The 24,363-nt window shown below is 51.4% G+C and overlaps 2 protein-coding genes across 2 annotated transcripts; both read left to right on the top strand.

Annotated features, from left to right (window-relative positions):
• Positions 1–5,764: 5,764 nt before the first annotated feature.
• FAM3D (FAM3 metabolism regulating signaling molecule D) lies at positions 5,765–8,501 on the top strand (the record flags this gene model as incomplete). Its single annotated transcript, XM_079540296.1, has 7 exons — positions 5,765–5,870; positions 6,617–6,740; positions 6,892–6,950; positions 7,085–7,135; positions 7,741–7,825; positions 8,174–8,300; positions 8,412–8,501. The coding sequence occupies 7 exons, from the start codon at positions 5,765–5,767 to the stop codon at positions 8,499–8,501; spliced, it is 642 nt and encodes a 213-aa protein (XP_079396422.1).
• A 2,110-nt stretch (positions 8,502–10,611) lies between these two features.
• On the top strand, positions 10,612–24,363 carry FAM107A (family with sequence similarity 107 member A; the record flags this gene model as incomplete). The annotated part of the gene is made up of 5 exons (XM_079540141.1): positions 10,612–10,635; positions 16,062–16,125; positions 21,921–22,095; positions 23,670–23,826; positions 24,256–24,363. 5 exons carry the CDS (start codon positions 10,612–10,614, stop codon positions 24,361–24,363), a joined length of 528 nt encoding a protein of 175 aa, XP_079396267.1.

Genomic DNA, 24,363 nt, shown 5'->3' with positions numbered 1-24,363 from the left:
CTGGGAAGGCCTGAAAGTGAACACGCTGGCAAGAAGAAAAGGCACAGTGGCCTTGACAATGTAGATTGGTTCCCAGTTCACCCAGGAAAGCAAAGACATGAGCTGGTGTATGCAGCTGTATTACCATAGAGGGATCTTTTGTACATGGAGAGGGAGCAGTGAAACCTTAACAGCAGAGAGGGTTAAATTCTGCTTAGCACCACCAGAAGCCAGAGAAGGGCTGATGGAAGACATGGAATTTGATGGGGAACTTTTATTTAAAAAACTTAGCAACCTTCCTGGGAGTCCATGAGCAGCTGAAGACCAAACTGAGTAAAAAAATGCAAGGTGAGCACTAGGTGAGTTACAGAGGGCAAAGAATTGTTATGATGAATTATAATAAAATCAGCGAGGAAAAATAACAGAGACCTGAGATGCCAAGAAATGTCATTTCTTCTGCCCTCCTTCTGCCTGGTGCAGGCACGGCACCAGGGCAGCCCCATGGGTGCAGACAGTCCCAAACCATCACAACAACAATGCGGTTACTGGGTAGTAACTCAGCAGATGGTGACTTTTTGAAGTTGATCGCGGTACAAATGATACTTTCTGAGTTTGTTTCTTTCCGTTCCGATTCTCAGTAGCATGTTCAAATGTCAGGGAGCATCATATTTCTATCTTTTATTTCCTCTGTGAGAAGAAATCTTCCTTAAGAAGCCTCAGAATTACATCTTGGGAGAAAAGCTGTGCTCCCTCGATGAAAGCAATCTACTTTATAAACATTCCAGAGTACAATAAAAATAATAGATGCAAAAAGCCCCACTGGCTTTTTTCTCAGTGGAGATTTTAATTTCTATTGCACTTTTTACAGAGACATTCTATCGGCACTGTGATGCCTTACTGGGTTGGTGGGGCCCATTGACAGCACAGAGGTAAGATCTCCTCTGTGTCCCCAGGTGGGCTCCCACCCCTGCCACCCCCCTTCTGAGCCCAGCCCCCAGTGTCTCATTCTGCCCCACTGCACTAAGCAGCAGCAGGTTTGCATCACTCAGATGATGCGTCCCCAAAGCCTGCCCTGCCACAAGCAATAAGCAAACCTGGGCAGCACAGCATGCAGGATGGCCGTATGCTCACTCAAACATTGTTTTTCAGCCACACAGAAGCAGTAGAAGCAGCTGCAAGTGAACTCACTTCACTGAACAAGGCCCAAAGACAACTTCCTCCAACTAACATAGGGCCAGTCTGGAAACCTGCAGGTGAGGAGCAGATAGAAGCATCTGATCCTCAGTGCCACATCTCCACACTTGTCAAACACCTCCAGGGACGGTGACTCCACCACTCCCTGGGCAGCCTGTGCCTGTGCATCACCACTCTCTCTAAGAAGAAAGTTTTCCCAACATCCAACCTGAACCTCCCCTGGCACAACTTAGAGCCATTACCTCTTGTGTTATTATCAGTACCTGGGAGAAGAGGCTATGAGTCCCAGTGCACAGCTGGGAGCACAACACTTGGCCAGCGGTGCTTCACCCAACATCCTTCCATATTTAGTGCAAGTGAAGCAAACTGGAAGCCTCAAAGGCACAGCCATTGGTAAGGCTGGGATTTGTCTCCTCTTGTCATTAATTGCCCAAATCAGAGCTGCAGAGCTGGCACTATGCTCCACTACACTTTGTAATGAAATCACTGACTGTGCCTAAGAAACAGATTTAATGATATGATACTAATAGAGTCACACATTTCCCATGCAAACATTCATAATCCATATCCACACCCTTTTTTTAATACTGCTTTTGCTTCATAATATTGAGCACGGCACCAACTGGCATTGGGCAGAGGACAGCAAGCACTGGAGCACTCCTACTGTTAATCACATACAGAAGGAATCTGTGGCTATGGGGTCAGAGGTCCCCATGGGCATCCATCTGCATTTTGAGGCTCTCAGCAGCCAAAGGAGCAATGGAGAGGGCTGGGTGCTGCCAAGGGGTTGGGTGTTGTAGCAGTGGGGAGGGATTTATGCTCCAAGTTCTCACTCAGCAGTCACCAAGCTGTCTCAGAGGAAGGGCAGGGACTGGGGGTCTGAGGAAGTGGGAGATGTGCTAATTGCCTCCGACAGGCATAATTGCTGCAATTCAGAATGCTAAAAATGTGAAATTAGGAATAATCAATGGATGTTTATGATCTGTGTCGATACCGTGAATTCAGCTAATACAAAGTAATTACACTCTTCTAATTCCCGGTGTTTGTCATCGTTGGGTTGCAGAGGAGTCCTGCAGAACAGTAACAGCGGATTGGCTGTGCTAGAGCTGCAAACTGTGGGCTTAGCGCGGCGCGAGCTAATTTCTCTTTTAATGGTAAAAGCGGTTATGATTTCCCTTATTTATTCCTCTCTCCGAGCGCCGGGGGCTGCGCCAGGGCTGCAGCGGGCGATGGATGCGCTGCGCAACAGCACCACCAATTGCCGCGCCGGCACAAAGCAAAGCACGCACCCACGGCTGCGCTCCTGCTGCCAGGTGGCGCTTCGGCCGCTCGCCCCATCCCGTGGCCCCGCACCTCCTGCCAGGATTCGTGCCTCCAGATGGCCACCGCCACTGGGTGACAGCCATGAGATGTGTTGTCAGGGTTAAGGAACTTGTGCGTGTGTGCAAAGTTAACTACCAGTGGTGCAGTTAATGGTACCGCTGACTAGAGAAGGAAGCCTCCAGCCTCTGGCAAAGAAGGGGCAGCCAGAGGCATGGCATGTGGGGCTCCCAGCTCCACGAAGGCAGTGAAAAGGAGAAAGTGAGTGGTGCTCCAGCAGCGGCTGCAGACAGGATGGGATTTGGCCATGGTCCCACTCCTGGGCCCAGCTTGGTCACTGCCACTGCCCCGCAGCCCTGCCCGCCTCCTGCATCCTGCTCGGCTCCACAGTGGGAGCAGGGCCTCTCCCTAGTTAACCATTGACTCGCGGGGGGAGCTTTGGCCACAGGCACCCTCCTGAGCAGCCAGCATGCAACCAAATGTTTTTATGGTCAGAGGAAATTAGAAACACTTTAGCAAACAGTGTTGCTCCAGGGAGGAGTTCAGCAGTGCACACAGGCAGATCTCCTGGGCCCCTGGGCAGGCTCTGGGTGGAGCCTATGCCTAAAGCTCCATTGAAATCTTTAGCAGTATTTATACAGGAACCTTTTTGTTCTCAGAATGGTTTTTAAGCAAATAGGTTTCCGGTTTATTAGACAAATACCTCTGGTTATTGCCTGCCGTCCTCTGCAGCTCCTTCCTTCTCTCCCTCTCTTCCAGTGGCTCTGGCTGACAGCGGAGCGCTGTGCTCTTTCCAGCATAAAAAGAAAAAGAAAAAAAAAATCAATCCAAACAATTAAAAGAGAACATAATAGAAATCCCAGGAGAGGGTTGCCCTCTTGTAATGCAATCTGGTTCCATCAATTTCACTGCTAAGGGACTTCACCCAATGAGTTTTACCTGGGATTAAGGTGAAAATAAATAGCCCGAATAAATAAATGACTTCCCCAAAGTGGTAGTGTTTATTGGTTTATTTTTCCATTTCTCTCCCTCTGCAATGAAATCAATACACGCATAGAAAACCACGAGTTGGGCGAAGCACTGTGCAGTGGGAACACACACGCAGGCGTGTGCCCCCACAGTGACTGGGACACAATGGGGACGTTTTGCAACTTTCTATATTCTATATTTCTATAGGTCTGAAGTCATTGCCAGCTGCAGGCTTTACTCACTGCACTTGAGGGAAGCTCAGAGAGCTCCAAATGCAACCCACTACCAGCCTGGAGGTCTCACGTCTTGCAGAGGGGGATTTCAGAGACAAGGGGCCACTGGGGCTGGCAGGGACAAGGTTGGAGGGAGTGGGAAAGGGCTGTGGAGGATGCAGAGACACAGTGCTGTGGGCATTTTCCATAAATGTTGGCAATGGGACCCAGAACAGGGTCAGACAGGAAGGAAAATTTCTCTCCTTCATAGCATGCAAACCTGAACTCAGCCTTCAGCCCAGCCCTGCTACAATTCACTGCTTTTTATTTACCCTTCAAACAGGAAAAGCAATTCTCAGCGCAGGTCCTTTACAGATTTTCTACACCAAGCTTATCTCCGAGCACAGCAGCACTGGGCACACTGCTGCAGGTGAGGCTCTGCCTTCCGGCTTCAGGTTGGGCTCCAGGACGGACCACACCATGCTGTGACCTCAAATTTGGACGGTAGGATTGGGTCCCTGTGGGTATCTGCTGTGTGTCCATGGGGGACGCGGTGGCAGCAGGGAGGTGGGCAAGTTTGGATGGGAAATGGTTCATGATCCCACTTGCAACCCTTCCCAATCCACATGGGCGAAGACACTGCACGATCAGGGAAAGGGAAAACATTTGTGCTCCTGTGCCGCGCGTCCTTAGAGCTGGTGCTGCTCTGCCAGTGTAGGAATTGCTCCCAAACTCTGCTTCTTGTTAGAAATGCCCGCAGCTGCATCACCATGAGCCCAACAGAGTGTATGCAAATTAAGAGGACAAAATTGTTTGCTGAACAGAGAGAGAATGCACCAGCCCTTGGCACCAGTTTCTTTCCTTTTCCTTCTGATTTAAAGAGAGGACTTTCCTCTGCAGACCTCTCTGACCATGCCAGCCTAAACTGCAAGCTGTCAGTGGCATTCTGCAGTCCATAATATTGAAAACTCACCCTACATCATCCCAGAAGGAAATGATGCAGGGCTGTGCCTGCAAATACACCACTTGAGCTATTCCTTGTCAGCGGCAGGGAAGAGTTCCTGGGAAAAGGAAAGCACTGGTGAGTGACAGGGGATCAGCACGGGGCCTGCAGAATGACTCTGATACACCGGAGCCAGGACTTTGATACGTCAGGGTGGGGACAAGCATGTGCTCAACAGGAATCCATGCATTTATGGTGGCTTAATTCCCAACCTTAGTCAATGCAAATATGCTTAACAGAGCAATTCTTTTTCATCTAACATTCGCCTGGTTTTTGTGGATTACAGCCACGCTTCACGGTGTTTCTCCTTGCTCAGGGTGACGCAGGACCAGTGACAGCCCCTCGCTGTGTTCCCCCAGCATGCGGGTGACAGGTAAGGATGGAGACGAGCATTTACTTTTCCCAGTCCCATTTTCTACAGCTCTTCATACCTATTTCTCATTTGCATCGCCCATTTCAAGCCCATCTGCCCTGCCATCCCCTCACCAGCATCGCAGGAAAGGTCATTTGTATAAGCATCAGGTTTTTATGATATTTGTGTAGATTTCAGGCTGTTGTGTATTTCCCAGCGAAACCTTCAGAGGCTGAGAAGTGATGGCTGCTGAGAGGTTCCTGCTTCCATAAGAGCCATTCAGCTGCAGTCTAAGTATATTTTTCTACCCTGTTTCCATGCAGGACAGGAATGTTTTGCTCCAGTGAGTGTTGCTTTAAAGCCAAATGCCAATCACATTTGTATTAGTGGCTGCTTGGCTGTTGGTGACTAATTGGGGGACAGCAGCTCTCCCAGCACTGGGAAAATAGGAAACACTTGCATTTATATTGCTTTCTAACTAATTATCAGATTAACTTTAATGCAGAGAGGAGCATGAATAATGCCCTTTGGTGGAAGAGTGATGTCGATCTGAGGATCACCGCTCACTCTGGAGACATTAATTGAGAGACCAGAGTCCTTGCAGAGGATGAGGAAAGAAGTATTGGCCACCTGCCATGCCACGGCGGCCACTATGTGCATGGGGAACTGGGGATGCAGACTGCAGGATGCCCCAGGGATACCCTTCCCCCTACCCACGTCCTCCTCTCACCAGGCATGGTCCGGATCCTGGTGCCACTGGCCACACTGCTGAGCTTCTGGTTCATCATACAGACATACTCTGAGCACAGAGGGAGAGCCATCAGCCTGCGGAGCTGGTTGGGTGAGTGCATGGCGGGCCCTGGTTGGGGGCACAGCCACCAGCTCTGTTATGTGGGCACAGCGGGGACAGGGCAGTGGGAAGTTCTGCAGGAGTCCGGGGATACTCACAGCCCCGAGGAGAGGTTTTGGTGGGCCCTTGGGATGCTGACCTCTCCTTTGTGTCTGCAGGTTCCACCAGAAAGCCCATGAGTAGTGAGTACCACTCTTGGCTTCATCTCATACACAACACTGATCCGGGCTTGAGGGCAATGGTCAGAGCACGATGACTGCTTGCAAGACGAATGTCTCACCTTCACAAATGCAGGGGGATCTCCCTATGGCCCTTGTGTAGATTTCAGCACAGCAGTGTCTTCAGCAGGCACATGGGCCTTTACACATCCCATGCCTCAGCACAACACTCTCAGGCCATGGGCTGCAGGAAGCCAGCAGGGGTCCTATGCATGTGGTAAGGCTGCAAGCCTCACCCCAGCTGAAAATGGGGAAACTCAGGGCAGAAAACTCACACAGGGCTGGGCTTGAATGGGTGCCAGCAGCGAACACTTCCTGTGACACCCGCCCTCTGTTCACACAAAGCAGTGCCCAACTCCAGCTCATTACGTCCCATCCCAACCCCATCACCGCCCATCACTGGCCCTAGGACAAGGCTGGAACATGCCTCACCCCACAGCACACCCTGACAGCAGAAATGTGCCTCAGCCCCAGCCCCAGGGCTCGTGCCCCCCCCCCACAGCTTCCTGCTCCCCCCAGGCCCACCACAGCCCCGCCACAAATGCGAGAACAAGAAGGACTGCCCCGCCGACCACTTCGCCTTCCGGATCATCAGCGGTGCCGCCAACGTGGTGGGACCTTCCATCTGCTTCGAGGACAGGATGTAAGCAGTATGGGGAGGGGGTGGGGTGGCAGCAGGGCAAGTTTGGCCTCTGACTGCCAAGCACAGACCACTCCACAACAGTGGAGAGTGTTGTCTTTGTGCCTGGGGATGGTTCATGGCCTGCTGCCACTCACTGGTCTCTGCTTTCCAGCCTCATGAGCACTGTGAAGAACAACATTGGCAGAGGGCTGAACATAGCGCTGGTGAACGGTGAGTTGGGCCCCAGTGGCCCAAAGGCTTTGTGCACAGCCTACTTCAGGACAGCATCAACCACGTGGGCCTGGGATGCAGGGGAGCCTCTCTGGAGACCCACCCTGACTGTGTTGGGAATTTTCAACCTTTAGGAAGGAGCGGGCAGCTCCTGAAGGTGGGCTCCTTCGACATGTACTCCGGAGGTAAGCACAGTGCCCTCAGTGCCAGCAGTCACCAGCACTGTAGCAGCTCTGCTGTGTGTGCAGATAAGGGCTGCTGGACTTTGGCCATCTCTGGTGGTGGACATGTGGCTGCCCAGGGTCACAGCTGAGCTGGGCTTCTGGCTCCCTTCTCACTTATAAAAGACTGAAGAACAAAATCCCACTAAACCAATCACCCTTTATGTTTGTTGGTCATGAAAACTATATTGGTAACTCCAGAATTTTAAGGAGAAACACCAACATCATGAGATTTCTTGTAGTCTGTGAGCCCCGAGCAGCAATCAGCTGTTGTGCCACTAGATGGGGCATTGGACTCGAGCATCCCGCGCAGCAGATGCAGGATGAGGAATAACTCCCGCAATGTGCCCAAAACTGCTGCCACCGGGCAGGAACTCTGCAGCCAGGCTCATTCCTGGTGTTGGAAATTTCATTCATATGAGCAACGTCTCACAGCTAGTTAGACAAATTAGCAGTATATTTCTCCTTATGATCGTGCACACAGGCAAGCAGCAGTCCCAAACCTTCCTATCACCAGTACCATGCACAGCATACTAAAACCCTTTTCTTTTTCCTAACGCTCCTCTCAGATGTTACAAAGCTGGAGACCTTCCTCGAAGATATCAAGGATGGCACCATCATGCTGGCAGCCACCTATGACGATGCCGCCACAAAGTGAGTTGGGCCCCATGCGTGACCCTAGGTGCCCAAAAGCCAGCAGCAGTGCTAGGGCTGGGGGTGCTGCTGCTGCCAACCTCCACAGCCACGTGCTGCCAGCTCTTTCTTCTTAGAAAGAGTGGTGAAGCACTGGCACTGTAGCCCAGGCAGTGGTAGAGTCACTGTCCCTGGAGTTGCTCAAGAACCACAGAGATGAGGCACTGAGGGTCAGTGGGCATGTTTGGGTAGGTTGGTGGTTGGACTTAACGATCTTAGTGGTCTTTTCCAACCTTAATGATTCTATGATTCCATGACAGGAGGGGGCCCACACAGCACCATACTGATGCTTTTTTTTCTGTCTCTCAGGATGAACAACAAAGTACGGGCACTTTTTTCAGCACTGGGCAGCAGACACGTGAACCAGCTGGGCTTTCGAGACAACTGGGTCTTCTTAGGGGCGAAGGGGATGAAAGACAAGAGCCCCTTTGAGGAGGTACATGGCCCAGCCACCATCTCTCATGTCTCACTCACCTTTGCCTCACTGCAAATATGCCCAGTGCCACTCTCTTCATCATGTTTTTTTTTTCTCTTTTTTTTCCTGTAGCACATCAAAAATGACCAGAAAACAAATAAATATGATGGTTGGCCAGAGCTGCTGGAGATGGAAGGCTGTGCCCCCAGGAAGCAAGATTAGAAGGGACACTCTGGCAGCACACCTGCATGGAGCCCAAGCCAGGTCTATGTGGACACCAACCCCCCTGGACCGAGCAAGCCCCCGGCCCGGCCACACGAGGCTGGTGGTGGCTGCTGGCTCCCAGAGACCAGCATTCTGCTGTGGGGACACGCGGTGCTCAGAGCAGCTGCATCATGCAGGTGAGCAAGCACCCAGCCAGGCTCCAGCCAAGCTGCCCTAGTCCATGGCTATGTGTTGATGTGGGGCATTTTATTTTTTTATCTTCAAACCAAGCATTTTGTGCTAAGTTTTCTAGTTGTTTCTTAAACAATATACCTAATTATAAAGCAATACCTCCTTCCTTCTGCTTTTGAGCGTAATCCAGGCTTTTCCCCACAGGCCTGGCATTGCCAACCCCTCTGTCACCAGCTGTGTTTCCCATCCTCTGTCACAGCACCACACATGGCTGTCCCCTGCCCACAGACATGGGGGTGCTCTATAGCCACAATAAGGCCACGGTGGTGGCTTGCTGGTCAGTGTGTGCAGACAAAGCACATTTGCCCACCTTGTTGCTCTTTTTCTGGGTTAAATCCAAGCTAAATCCTCCAAAGATCAAGACAACACCATAACCCAATGCCTCCATCCCAAACCAGCAAGATGGCAGATTTTGCCTAAAGAAGGAAAAACCCAAAGCAAAAACCCCAGGCAGCCAACGCAGAGGAATTCCCTGCTAGCTGTAGTATTTTATCCAAGCTTATCCTCCTGCACTCTTAGCGTGCACCTGACCATGCTGCGGGAAGCCCCTGCCATACATCGATCCCTAAATCTGCTGCAGCAGCAGCCGTTAATCCCGGGCACTGAATCACCCACAGGGCAGCAGCAATGAGCACCAGCACAGCGCAGCAGACACAACAGCCCTCGCGCCACACACCCTGCTGCACCGCCAGCAGAAATATGCCAACTATTTTAAGCCCCCTCAAAGGATCTGGATTCGCTTGTAAGCCAAACTGAAAACAGCCTGGGACCCGTAAAGGCTTTTGCAAAGGGGAAAGCAGCACCCAGCAGCAGCTACAGAGGGGAAAAACAACTAGCCCCGTTTGGCTTCGGGAAACTCTTCCTGGCCCATTGCAATCTGTATTGTTTTGACTTAACACCAGAAGCCTTTCCAAAGGAAATGTGTGTCTCAGCATGCTACAGGCAGCTATAAAGAGATCTGACCCATTACTAAGTGTTACAGAGGCACATGCAGTTTTGGATCAATAGGGAGAGCTGAAGTGCAGCTCCTGCGTGACCTCACTGCACAGCCAGAGCTTCCTCCCCAAGTTACTGCAGCCTGAAAAATAAATCAAAAATCCCACATTTTACTGGGAGTCATAAATACGGCTTCAAGTGCCACGATTACTTAGAAAATTTAATTTGCTAATTAAGGGTGATGGCTGATGGACAGCAAGCCCCACATGAGGTTGTTTTTCCATCTCCCCACTGCTTCGGAAGGTGCAGAGATGCAGACAGTGCCTACCTGGGTGAGCACACTCAGTCGCAGTATGGTGTTCCCAACTTGCGCAGACCCCGAGCCCTGCCCAGAGCGGTGGCTGCAGCCCCCGGGGGCATCCACAGGATCAGATCTGCAAAATCCAGCGCTGCTGCAGAGCCGGGTCTCAGGGGCTGTCCTGCCTTATTTTGGGGTAACAATTTATTTCAGCAAAGCACCAGAGAACAAGCCAGAAAGGATGCCACAAGCGAGGACTGCTGGGTGCCGGGGCCCCGCAGCTGAGCGAATCCGCGTCCTGTGACATCTTGCCCTGTCAAGTGCAATTACTGTAATCTTCCACAGCCTCTCAAAATACGGAGCCCGGCTTAGAAACCGGGCATCCGCAGCATGAAAGCTGCCTTTGTGCCCGGGCAGAGCCTGGGTGCGCGCCAGCCGTGAGGTGCACGAAGAAAATGAGTTCTCCACGTGCTGGGAGAAGGGAGGAGAAGGGAACCCTCCCGGCCGGCCCCACTGCAAACAGGCTGGAGCTCACCCGCCTCTCCCCGTGGGGACAGAGAGGGCACCGGGAGCTGCGTGGCCGCCAGAACCCACGGGCATAGCAGGGACGGTGCCAGTGGGGCACAGCCGAAGTCCTGAACAATGGGAGGAGCACATGGGAAGAAGGTATGTGGGTGCGGGAAGAATGGGGGGTTTGGGGAGAGGGCACTGTTTGCTCACGTGGGGCTTGTTTTGCTCGCCGTGTGCTACAGGTGGTGACAGCAGAAGGGGATTATAGTGGGACTGAGCGGCTCTTAAGTAGTGCCACCTGATGGTTCAGTGCTGGGGCCCTGCTGGGCCTCTGGGGACAGCAAGGAGGTGATGGGGAGAAACATCAGCCTTGCAGAGCAAGTTGTAGCACTAAGCTTGCACCCAGGTTTGGTCCCCACTGCCCATCATCACTTCCTTGCTTCCAGCTGATGGAAGCCGGGGTGAGCCACCACCCCACAGCACGCGATGACAAGCACACATCCCTTAGGAGAGCGGCCATAGAGCTCTGAAGGGAGCAGTGCTGAGAGGCCCTGAGCCACTCAGAGGTGCTGGAGGTGGCTGTGCTGTGGATGTCTTTGGGTGTCACTTTGCCTGGAGATATGTCACCACCATGTGGTTGGGCTGCCCTGCTCTGGTGTCAGCTCTTCCACAGCTCCCCTTCCAGCTCCCTCCAGTAGGTCAGGAAAAACAGAAGGGCTGTCTGAGTTCCTGACCCGCATAAAGCTACTCGGCTTACAGAATGCTTTAAGAATGCATTTTCAATTTGTCAGGAGCAATACCAGGAAGGTCCTCCTGCTTTCCCCCTGTCCAGTATCAAGCTTCAAGGAATCCAAACTTCCACACCCTCCTTTCACCCTCTATCAGAAAGTTAAAATGAAATTTAAATGAAAATCCCTCAAAAAAGAGCTGGGCTAGGACCCCAATTACGCCCAAGCAGCGCCCAGTGACCCAAAACTGGCACCTGATCTTCATCCGTGCACATGTGCACAGCATTATTGAGGCCGGGGCAATAAGCTGGTTATGTCAGCCTTGGCTTGGAACTCAGTGCTCCCACCCATCTGTGCCATCCTCCTGATGGCTCTGGGGCAGCTCTGTTGCCGCTCCCTCTCTCCAAGCAGAGCGCTGCCAGCAGGGCTTACGGCTCAGTGCTTTACCTAAGGGGCAGGGAGGGTGCATGGGGTGGGCAGCAGAGCTCTGCTTCCCCTACAGCCCCTGCAAGAAAGCAGCACAGGGCACTACCGGGCACAGCTCTGGGGATACATGGGAGCAGAAGGAGGGCTCTGCACTGCACGCCAGTGCTGCCTGTCAGCAGTCTCAGCTGAGCCCCTGCCAGGCTCAGAGCAGAGCAGCATCCAAGGGTCAGCAGCAGGGATGTGGAGTGCAAGGCAATGCTCTGCTCCACAACAAAAGGGGCTGGAAAGGCTGCCAGCGGGGCTCCAAGGACATGGCTGCTTTCAAAGGCTGCAGCTGCTCCCATAAACCTCCTCTGGCATCAGCACTGACAGCAGGACACGGGGCTTTGCCCGGAGCCCTGTGCTATAAGGCAAGGACCAGAGCCAGCCCAGGGTTCCCTGCTCACAGATCCTCACTGCTCCACATAGCATCAGCCCCTGAAAGAAACTCTTCCAACAATCACACAAAAACAGCACCAGGGTTTGCACCGCAGCCATTTCCCCAGGGAAAGTTCTTCTGTCCCCAAATTCCCAAGAGTGTCACTTTGCACTAATGTCAGATGAGCTGAGATTAGGAGAGCTTTGCTCTGCTGCTGGGTGAAAACAACAAGAGGCAGAACGCCAGTGCTGGCGGTGGCCGTTGTTCAGCACAGCAGCACCTGGTGCCCACACTGAGTTTCTCCACGGGAATGGGACAAGCAGCCAGGGCTGAGCACTGAGCAGTGTGACCAAACCCAAGCAGGTGAGACCCAAAGCAACCTCACCACATGGGCACACAGCTGGCACCACACTCAGCACCATCTGCAGAACCCGTCTGACAGGGAACAGTGATGCAATGCCAGGGCAATGTTAAAAGGAGATTTTAAAAGTCCATGGTGTTAGATGAAAGCTCTACAGGATGAAAAAGCTGGCTCTTGCCATTCAAGAGCTTGGAAACCCTTACCCCAACTACAAAAATCCTGGGCCCTTACAGTGGAATAAGGCAAACAAGAGGCACTGTGTCTGTGGCTGGCAGAAGAGAGGCAATGGGAAGGGAAAGGGCTGCTCCATGCCAGGGCTGCAGAGCACACGGAGGAAATGGCCTCAGCAGGGCCAGCATGGTGCCATCCTGGCACAGTGACACCGATGACACAAGGCTGGAGAAGCAGCCCCACAACATGGTTTTGTGGCACTGGCCATGGGAGCACATCCAAACCCAGATGGCAGTTGGGATCCACAGTGCTCCCTTGTCTCAAAGCACAGTGCCCAATGCACCTGTAGGGAGAGCATGGAAATCACTGCATGGCCACGCAGCAGCTGCCAGGTTGGGGATGGCTCAGCAGTCCCCAAATAGAAATGAACTAATGAAATTAAAGGCTTCGCTGCTTTGCTGCTGCCCTCTGCTCCGGGGGTTCGCTCCAGTGCACCTGCTGCCTTCACAAAATCCCTGCCCTAGTGGGGATGCTTCACTTCTCTGCTGCTTCCTCCATTTGCAGCCAAACCCCGTCCCTTGCAGCCCTTTTCCTCCTGCCCTGCACGTTATAAACATCATTTTCCCTACTTTCATGCAGTCTCTTTATGTGACACTGAGCTTCTAGGCTGTCAGCACAATGCATGGAATAAATGCTGTCCCTATCACTCATGTGCCACAAGCCTCACTTTCTGCAAAGCTCATCCTTCAAGGCCCTTCAGTGTTCCTTAATGGTCTCTCTGCAGCATGACAGCAATTTGTTCCGCAGCTGCCAGAGCCCATTGTGCCACTGAGTGATGCTCTTCCCGTGCAGGCAGCGGCATCCCTAGAAATAGCAGAAATAGCATCAGCACTACCAACCCTAAAGCGCCAGGTGAAGACAAGCTCCTGAGACAGGTTAAAATCATTGCTCACCCACTGCAACCTCCCACCCGCTGCTAGCAATGCTTGGGCGGTTGATGTTGGTATTGCCAACATAGTGCAGGGTGAGAACTGGGATCTCTTTGAGCAGCTCATGAAGTCGGTCCCCATTCCCCATTGTGCCCTGTAGGAGGGCTGTGTTGCTGCCCGACCACCAGTGGTGTCTGTGACAAAGCCACACAGAGGTCAGTACGGCGCTCATCCCTGTCCAATGCTGTTGTCTTTATGAATAACAGACAACTTTATGAATAAAAGCTCTACATGAAGCATTCACAATTTTCCACTTGACTCAGCACAGAGTGGCCACCGGCCCAGTGCACCCCTGGAGCTGCATAGGCACAGCAGGACACAGCACGGCCCCCTCTGCATGCCCAAAGCCACGGACTGAGAGTGCCTGGAACCCCCGAGGTGGCCGCTTGCCCCTAGCAAAAGAAGCGCTGCAGATTTGTGGAGGTCAAAACAACAAGAATGAAACATAACACCAAGAATTCGATCTTTCTTAAAGCCCTTTGCAACATGATAGTGAGAACGACCATGGGCAGGGACAAGGAGCAACACAAGCTCAGGGTGATGAACCCAAGCACCTGCAGGCAGGTGTGTGCCCACCTGAAGAAGGGAACAGGATTAGGGTTTGGGCTGTCCCACATCACTCCTGCATCCTGCACCGCCTTGAAGCAACACTGGGTCCCTATGAGGGGTAGTCAGGCTGCAGCACAGGGACCCTGCATGGCAGCCACATCCCTCTGCACGATGCCACAGCTGCTCCCAATTGCAAAATGGTGCTGTGCCACTGTGAGGTGGGCAGAGAATGGGCAGAGCCAAACTCCTCACCGATCATCACTATGCCCTTGAGACAGAGGAGCCCAAACCACATCCAATGGGAGGCAGAAGCCATGCTAAGTTGGGACACTTTGCCCATTTTCTCAGTGTTTCTCCTTAAAAAGCAAGTGGGATCATCCCAGCAAGCATGTGCACCAGCTTGGCAGAGACTGCAGCAAACAATCAGCCCAGCAGATTGCTGTACGTTTACATCACAGATGGGAAAAAGTCTCACTAATCCTCAGAACTTTCTTCCAGTGGATGATTTCACCGTGTTCTGGATTGCTCCCAGCTGCTGCAAATGAGCACAGATAGAGCAGAATTCAGCAATAATCTGTGAGATTTGGGCAACAGTTTACACAACCTCCATGTTCAGGAGCGTGTCAGTGACATTTTCACATGGAGCACTGTGAACAGTGGGCAGAAGTGTTTGGGGTTTATAGAATGAAGCTACTAGATGCAATGTAGATTACCTCTACATCTCATGTACTGTGGCTTCATCACACACAGAAATGCTGGCTTTGATCTGGCAGCAAGTTGCAGGTCATCACAACTTCCTTCAAAGCCTCTGGGCTGAGCAATAGTTCAATCAACTACCATTGAAACACTAAGATGTGTTGGCTGTAGCTCACCATGTTGCAGCTTGTAGTCAAGCTCTAAGCACCCTGTCCCACAAGTTGGGCAACCTCCAGCCCTGCTGCTGCTTCTTCAGGGCAGACTCTGATCAGTTCTCAGTCTGGGTGGCACTTCGTACACGCAAATACCTCCTTATTGCCACCATCTGACTGTAGCAATTTCTTGCCTCATTCATTAGCTCAGACTTTTGTTACTGTGCAAGATCAATGCTGTGGTGCTGCATCTTAATGGCACTTGTATCCATCTTAGCGTATCTGAAGCCACTCTCCGCTCCCTTTCCAAGATGATGGTTCCTTTCTATAACTGCTTTCAGCACAGCACAAACATGATCCCCAATCCCCAGCCATCCAGCTATCAGAGCACCCATGTGCAGGACCACTGATCAATGGTTTGTTCAGGGTTGATGGTCTTAAGCTGCAGGAGCTGGAGCTGGAGAGCAGGATTCCTTCCCAGAGCCAGAAGTTCAAGGCAGCCTCCACAGGAAGAAATGCCTCCATAAATTGATGCAGGAGCTCTTTGACATGCATTGGAGTCACAGAATCATAGAATCATAAAGTTTGGAAAAGACCATTGAGATCATCTGGTCCAACCATCAACCCATCAGCACTGTGCCCACTAACGTCCCTAATGTCAGGGGAGATGCACTGAAATATGGGGAGTAACAGACCAATAAAATACAAAGTGAGACTACCTACTATTTATATTGCTTTACTGCGTTTAAACCCACTGACTGCCTTGAAATGGTCACCACCACAGTCCCCATTGCATTTGCCCAGGTTTGGGAACCTGAGTAAAGCTGGCAGAGGTGCTCCCTCCCACTCAGATCTGGGAATGGAGATTTAATAGCAACACAGCCCAGCAGGGCCAGAGGAGCCGAGCACTCTATGAGTTAAAGCCTGGCATGGCACTGAGGACCATGGCTGTTGGGTGGCATGCTGGAGCCGTGTCAGAGAGGTGCTGGAGTGATGTCAGAGGTGCCGGAACCACCAGCTCTCCATCTCATCCTCTGTTATAGGGCAAAACCTGCACAGTCCTTGCCCATTCCCTCCTCTCCTCTCTTCCAGAAGGAATATTCCCTCCAGCCCCGATGTGCCAGCAGCAGCAGGAGGCCCACAGGTGGCAGTTCAGGTGAGTGAGGATCTGCAGGGCGAGCAGGGAGGAATCCAGCATCACTGAGCCCTTGGCTGGAAAACACAGCTGGGATGGGGGACAGCACTGGGGCATGGAGAGGAGCAAAACGTGGAGAGGTGGAAATGAGGGAATGAGGACCCTGGCCTCTTTCTTCATGGGGCTGGGAGCACACCCCACAACTGGTAGTGCCCCCACTTTCCTTATCCCTTCTGTCTGGATGGAAATGGATTTACCTCATCCCTGCCCACCTCCCAGGACCAGTGAGCATCTTCAAGCCTGGCATGGGGCAAAGGGCAGCACCAGCAGCCACCAAGAGCCCAAGGAGGCTGCTGGGCCACTTCCACTCCTCTCCTCCATCTCCGCATCCCCTGGTGCCAGGACAGCCCCTGGGCACAGGCCAGGCTGCTCCCAGCCCCACACTCCCCCCGTGCTCTTGTCCCCAGGACGGCGCGGTGCTGGGGTGCTGGCGCAGTGGTGTCGCAACGTGCCGGGAACGATCACGATAACACGAGCGGTTGCCCTGGTGCCGGGCTTTGCTGTTGCAGTGCTTTGCTAAAGAGAGTGGGCGTGCGGCTTCCTCTGGGCCGATCTGATTTCTCCGGGAGCGTGGTTTAAGGCACACTCAGGAGAAATCGCCTTCTGTGGAGCAGGGGCACAACCCCTCTGTGGCTGTGCACACCAAGAGCTCTTCTCTTTGCGGGGGTGAGAAAACCCACTGGCTTATTGATTTTCTGCGGAAACATCAGCCGGCAGTGAAGAGCAAAGGGAGCAACTTTTGGGGTCTACAGGGTCCCCGTGGGGCGGCAGGGAGGTGGCATCCATGTGAGCCTCCATCCTCACCCCACTGGAGAGACCAGGCAGGAGCCGGGGAGCCTCACAGACCCAAAGGCCAGAAGAGCGAGCACAGAAGGCAGAAGCGGCCACCTGGCCCCATGTCATGGGACACGGGGCAGCACGGGGCCCCTGGGCTCCCCAGGGGCACACTGCAGAAATCAGGTAAGCAAAGGGCCCCCACATCCCTGTGTCCCCACGTCCCCGTGTCCCCTCTCTGCCTTGGGCAGGGACTGCTGAGCCCCACGGGGTTCTGCACCGCACCCCTATTTGTGCACAGGTGTCTCTGGACCCTGCTTTAAGTTTAGTTTGGGATGTATTAGGTTTCCATAGCACTTTAGAGCTGCCCAGAAAACAGACCCATATCCCACAAGATATTCCCTAAACCAATGCATGGCAAAATTTGATGTTCTTAGAAAGGAGTTAGGTGGGACAGGGGGTACTGCTGATGTAGCCGCAGCTCAACGGGAAATGATTTTCTCTGCATTCCAGAAAATCCCTTTGAGCTACCTTAAAACATTTATTAATGATTGATGCGTGTCTCCACATAGGGAAAGGCACACGGCAAACATTTGATGATATATTAAAAATAAGTTTGTGATTAGCAAGGACTGTTGAGCATCTGTCATTGCTTAACAAAACAAATCGAGTTGCTCCACATGCTGCTCAGAGGGTGGGCGTCCCTGGTAATTGTTAACAGCGGGATCCCAGCTCCAGCACCTTGCTTACCACAGTCCAAGGTGATTAAATGAAATCATTAACCAACATGCCAACCTTCAGCTAGAAGAGAGGGCAGGGCAGAGACTTGCATGCTCCACTGTGGTTCTTTCCCTTTCTGACCCCACGGGGTTTATTTCTGACTTTCGGCACCCAATGCTCCAAGGAGCGACCTCACGGCTGGGACACGTTTCCCACAGCGGCCACATCAAATTACATTTGCCTCATTGCATTATAAATACCAGAATTCGGCCTGCTTAATTATTCAAAACCCTAGATTAAAAGCAGACAAAGGCTCTTTGCTTCCATTCCGTACCACGCTTATCTCTGATGGATGACGCGGCTGTCCGGTGACAAGCAAAAGGAGCATGCCAGCCCCTGGGACGCAACGCTGCCGAGCTGCTGATGCAGCACAATGTAGGGATGTTGAGAAAGTTTTGTTTGGAGTTTCGTTTTAAAAAATCACTGATTTCAGGTGAGATGAGGCTTTTAAACTCATATTATGGCACAGCTCTGATTACTTGTGCAGGTAGCTTTAAACCTGCTTGGGCAACCTGTGTTAGGTACGGTGGTTTGCAGTCTCCTTCCCTGTGGGATGTGTGTGCCAAGCTCCGTTCAGCAGCCCATCGTTAATCTGCTGCTTCCCTGAAAATATGTATTCACAAACAAACGCCAGGCACTCAGAAACCAGAGGCTCTTCTCCCAGTGGCCAATTCTGCCCACAAAACCTCAACTCAGTGGCCTTACAAACTCAGAGCCAGGGCTGTGAGTTGTAAATCTGCATTTTGGTTGGGTATTAGGAACAATTTCTTCTCAGAAATAGTGATGATGCACTGGCACATACTGCCCAGGGACTGGGGGGGTCACTGTCCATGGGGGACACCTGGTGAGGTGTTTGAGGACTGTGGAGATGTGGCACTGAGGGATGTGGTTATGGGCATGGTGGAGGTGGGTTGGTGGTTGGACTTGGTGATCTTAGTGGTCTTCTCCAACCTTAATGATTCTATGATTATGTGATTCTCTCCTGTTTCATCTCTCCCTCCAAGCACCAGGTTACACAGAATTACAAGCAGTGCCTCTCTGACCCTAGCTGCCATTCCCAGAGCAAAGCCCTGTGCCCATCTGTACAGGGATGACATTTCACAGAGGTTTCATTCTCTGCCCAGAAAGGGACTCCCATAAAATATTTTTAACAAGAGCAGTTTGATCGTTTCCTGCAGTTCCTGAAAAACCTCTCCCCAGATGCTCCTGTCAGGAAATCAGTTCTCAGCAGAAATAAAAGTCTGCCACACTTTGACTGAAAACACTCCATTTTCCTTCTGATCCCTTTAGCGCTTTCCCCTCAGGAAGGGCAGCTGAAGCTGGGCAGCCAGAGCAGCGCCCCGTTTACCTGCCTGCCCAGCCCTACAATCCCCTTACAGAACTCGTGGGCATTATTTTCATCCCAGCAGTGGGAGCAGTGCAGGCTGCGTGGCTGCCGTGCAGAGGAACAGCCCCACATGCATGGACAAAGCTGTGAAACTCAACATAAATGCTCTACAGAGGGCACCTCCTGCAGCCCCAAGGCAATTAATGTCATTCCAAAACAGATTTTCTTCTTCTCAAAAGATTGGGACTGAGCAATTTGGGCAAGGATTGCAGACTTGCAATTTTACCAAAAGTCCCCCAGGATTTATACGGATTTCCAGGAATTTGAGCTTTGCTTGAAGTCAGAGCAGACCAAGCTATTAAAAAGTCATTTTTCTCCTCGAGGCAGCCCTATGCCTGGGTGGGGGCAGTAGGTCTCCAGCACCCCTGAGAGCTGAGCCCTTCCAAAGGGGTTTCCCATGGGGCAGAGGAAGGCAGGGAGCTCATCCCAATATCCACCAGCAGCCTCAGCCCCCTGGTCCAGGCACTCCTGCTCTGTGTGTACACACAAGTCACATGGAAACACAGCTTTCCTAGAGAGCTTCAGGCTTCTAGAAACATGGAAAGGGAAAATATTTAAGAGCAAGCAAAAGGCTGAATGTGTTGAAGCAAACACAGCTACTTTTGAAAAGCAACAGTCCAAAGCAGATCTGTCTGAAAGGTCACACTGTCTTTCCGAGTACAGCTGAGGGTGTCAGAACGCACATGCATTTTTTTGTTTATATCTTGCCAAGAACAATATAAAACTGCCTGGCACCTATGGCTGTATGGATTTATGGCAGTGGCCCAGGAGGTGCCGGAGCTGACGCTTGTTCATTGATCTATGGCTGAATCATGCAAAACCAGACATCCTGCTGTAAATCCTCCGCAGAGACCTGCCCTGATTTACACTGCTGGCACCATAAATAATGACAAAGCGCAGCCTGATAGCAGTCTGTCTCCCTATACATGGGCATGAATTACAATGTGTCTTGAAGATGACAGATCTACTGTGAGAGAAGCATTTTGCCCAGGATCCCTCTCTGCCAGCCTGTAGCAGAAAGAATGCCCCGGCCTTACTCCCAGCATAACCCCAAGCGGTGCTCCAGGCCTCATTTTTCTTTTTACCCTCCATGCAAATGCAGACATTCCTTGAATTCTTCCACACCAATGTGTTGTGAAGATTTAAAGTGGGGTTCCTGTCGAGAGGTTTGTGGTTCCTTCCCAGATCGCCTCCTGTAGCACAGCCTGCAAGCGGTGCTCTCACTGAAAACACCCGGTGCTCTTTGAAGTTCCTTTTTTTGTTTGCAGAATAAAGCCACTGCTTTGCCATGGGAAAGGGGAGCTCGCCCATTTCACTGACAGCAAAACAACACTTTGCTTTTGTACCTTCCTTTCTTGCCTTTTGCTCGCCTCTTTTCCCATGGAAAACAAGAACCCCAGAAAAGGGACAAAGTAGAATTACGGACTCCAGCAATGTAACCCCAGTGAACACCCAATGCACTTTCCACAGTTCCAAAACCAGCTTTCATTGAGCAGCAATCAGCCATCAAACCGCACTGCCTTCACCCCACGTAACCACAAGCAGGGCAAGGTGCAGCCTCAGCGCTCAGCTCCTTCCCTCACCAATAGCACTTGCCATCCTGGAGGAAGACAATCTGGTACAGGAAACCTCTGCTTCCCCACGCCCTTTGAATATGTACCGAACCATTCACCCCAATTACACTCTTCACGGACTCCAATCTGTTTTCCCTTGTTCCCAGAGCAGCAGGGCACTGCCCACATTAACATTCAATGCGAAGTTGTTTGATACTGAATCATTTCTTCAGCAGTATGATTTCTTACACAATTCTGTTTGATTGCAATCCACTTTACATTCGCAGAGTACTTACTGCCTATAAAAGAATGACCCAGCCTTTTACTTGCTTTCTTTTTTTTATTTTATTGATTTCTCTTTTAAAAGGATTTTATTCCTTTTGTACGTGAGACTGCGATAAGAGAGGGAGACAGCATTACTGAACAAAAGCTGTTTTCCTTGCTGCTCCATCAACCCGTATGCCTTCCCATTAGGTACCCCAAAATACTGTAATAACAGAGCACTTGAAGCTGCCTACACTCTTTTTCTGGTACTTTTTGTTCTTGCCACTGAACTCCCATATTCATTGAGTGAGTCCTCAGGAATGAATGGCTCTTCCCATGAGGGCCATGCCCTGGCATAATTGCAGCCATCACAACTGCACTCTGTGCTTAAAGCGCAGCCCACAGAATGCAGCTTGTCTTAAAATTTGTGCTTTGCACTCCTTTTGTGTGGGCTTTTTTATAAAGGTGAGATGTAGAGCACTTGGGAAATGACAGCAGTGAGCTTGCCCTGTGGTTTACCTGAAATCCAACCTGTCACTGCTTGGAAAAGAATGGGCCCTTGTTCCTACATCCAGAACACACAAATTATTACAGTGTGATCCTGGGCTGCACATATGAACTACACTTTCCTTAGCATTGGGAAGAATCCTGACTTTTAGGGCAGCAGAGTATCAGCAAAACCCATGCTGATGAGACATGTCAGCCACAGCAGCACTTCCCAGGACCCCCAAGTCCTGCAGCTCCAGCCCTGCTCCTGCTGTTAGCTCCGGCTCAGCTGATCTTACACTAATTAGTCCTTGGCATCAGCTGCTGCATCCACAGAAGCGAGTGGCTGGCAAGTCATTTAGAAGTGATCTAATTAATACGTGTCTCTTCAAAGCAAATATTTTCTAAAGGTGCACCAAGCACCCCAGCACAGCTGCTCTCACCCAGGGAGCAGAGCACAGGTGGGCTCCCATGGGTGCACCCCACCCGCCAACACCTCTCTTGTCTTCCAGCGTCGATGTACACAGAAATACAGCAGGAGCACTCTGACAGTGGGAGCATCACGACTCACCCGGACTGCATAGATGGGAATCCAGACCTGATCAAACCTAAAAAGCTTCTCAACCCTGTCAAAGCCTCCAAGAGCCATCAGGAGCTGCACCGGGAGCTGCTGATGAACCACAAGAGGTGAGGGGAGGTCACGGCAGTGCAGAGCCCAGCACCGGCACCAGCACCACCTGTGGTTGGAGGGAGGGATAAACCCTGCCATTTGCACACAGACATGGGGTTTAACCCACCAAAACACTCTTCTCTGATGTGACAGATTATTTTCAAACATTTTCAAAATGCCCTAAAAAACACTCTGACACTCAGCCACACTTTGATTCCAAATCAAAAAAGAGTGGAGCCTCTGTTCAAAATAACTGTGCTCATCATGAGGGTCAGGCACAGGCGTTAATTCAGCCAACAACAACCCTGCCAGTAGGGTTCATTGCTCAGTACTGGCACAGCCCAGAAGCAGGAGAATTATAGGGACTGTGCCCAGGCCATTCTCCAGCACTGACGCAGTCATGTGAACCAGGCAGGTATTCCTAAAACACTGTAACACAGCCTGGTTAAAGCATCCTTGCCCAGGATCTCCTGGCACAATCGCTATCATCTCCTGGGCAGGTTTAGGGCAGCCAGGAAGTTGGCACAGCGCTCCCAGAGAGCAGGAGGAGCAGAATCTGTACACAACCCTAAGTCACCAGCAAATCCGGCAGCTTTGCTGTTTGCTGCATGTTCATACTGAGGGGAAGAGAGGAGAGAGGAGGATCTGTGCTTGCTCCCATTTCTGCTTTCTCCCTTAGGCAGAAGCAGAAAGCAATCCACATCAGCAGCTTGTGCAACAAAACTTTATCTTAGTCAACACCTCTGGGCACTAACAGGGCAGGCTGATTAAATCCAGGAGCAGTAACAAATTCAAAGGCAACACTGCAAACTCTGTGCCTCCAACAAGCCACAGCAGGCTTACCTTCTGTCAAGCCCTGGGCCTGTCTGCCACAGAAACCCTCAAGTTACAACACCTCTCCTGCAACTATTTCCCTGGTATTTCCAATACCCTCAGCCTGCTGATTCCAGTGAGTGTTCAGTCCAGGCCAGGGGAGGTCAGGCTCTGGTGGCAGCTCTGCAATCTTCAGCTCCTCCTCAAAAACATGATTTCAGCCAACTACTTCTGTGACTTCTTCCAAAATTATTCCAGTTCCAGTTGCCATTGCAGAAGATAACCTATTTTGAAAGCTGCCTTGAACTCTGCTTCATAACTTGTTGTTCAGCAACACAAAACTGTGGCTGCAATGAAGTGTGACCAGAAGTCAGCAAAGGTTTATTGATGTTTGCACAGCCACTTACATGTATTTAGGGGGCAGAAGCAAGTAGGAAAGTGGCTGGGGTCAGCTGCAGGAGATAAACATTAGAGCTTAAACTGAGGCACAGCAAGGATCGCAAACCCTCAGCACTGGAGCAAGCCGAACTGCCAGTACAATTACTGCAGTTCAATGACTACCCCTGCTGGTGGAAAAAAAATCTTCATTATTATAAATTCCCCCAGCACTGCTGGAGCTGTCACCTACACAAATAACAGTAGGACGGCACATTTCCCTTTCTGCACAGAAAGGCACAGCACCTCAGTGCAGCAGCATTTGGGATGGGGGTTCTGGGGGCTGCCAGGCAGGCAGGGGGATGGTGGGTGAGCAGCTCATTTGTCTGCTTTTGGTCTACAGAGGCTTGAGTGTAGACAGCAAGCCGGAGTTGCAGAGGGTTCTTGAGCACCGACGGCGAAACCAGGTCCTCAGGCAGAAGAAGGAAGAGGAAGAGGCCAAGAAGTTGCAGTCTCCCTTTGAAAAAGAGCTACTGAAGAGGCACCAGCGACTGGATCAGGTAGGATCAGGCTGTTAGCCATCCCCAGGTTGTTCTAACCACCCAAGAGATGGGTAGCTAAGGCTCCCCTCAAGGAATAGTGCTGGCATCCCTCCATAAAACGGGAGCCAGGGTACATCCCTCTCTACCAGCCCACACAGCTGCACTGTCTCCTGGCAATGAAATTGCTCTTCAGATAAAGCGACCCCTGCTTGCCTAGTGGAGATGTTCCTCTTTGGGGAGAAAACCAAGTGGGCTGGTGTACCTAGAAAAGAGACTGATGGTGAACATAGCTTTGGAAAAAGAGAGCACCAGTGTGCAGCACAAAGTTATTCAGTTCTGGGCAATAATAACTAGACATGCAGCAATTATGAACCCAGGGTTTTAAGGTAGAGACTGCACTTTTGTTCTTTAGGTTGGTCAGATAACAATGACTATTCTTTATTACAGCTGGAGAAAGAGCGGGAGAAGCAGGAAGACCGTGCACCAGAATTCATTAAAGTCAAAGAAAATCTGAGAAGAACATCAACGGTGACTGGAGAAGAAAAAGCAGCGTAG

This window comes from Tetrao urogallus, assembly GCF_951394365.1.
Source record: "Tetrao urogallus genome assembly, chromosome: 10".
Classification (NCBI taxonomy): Eukaryota; Metazoa; Chordata; class Aves; order Galliformes; family Phasianidae; genus Tetrao; species Tetrao urogallus.
Note: the sequence above shows the minus strand (reverse complement) of the source record. Positions and strands in the feature narration are given on the sequence as shown.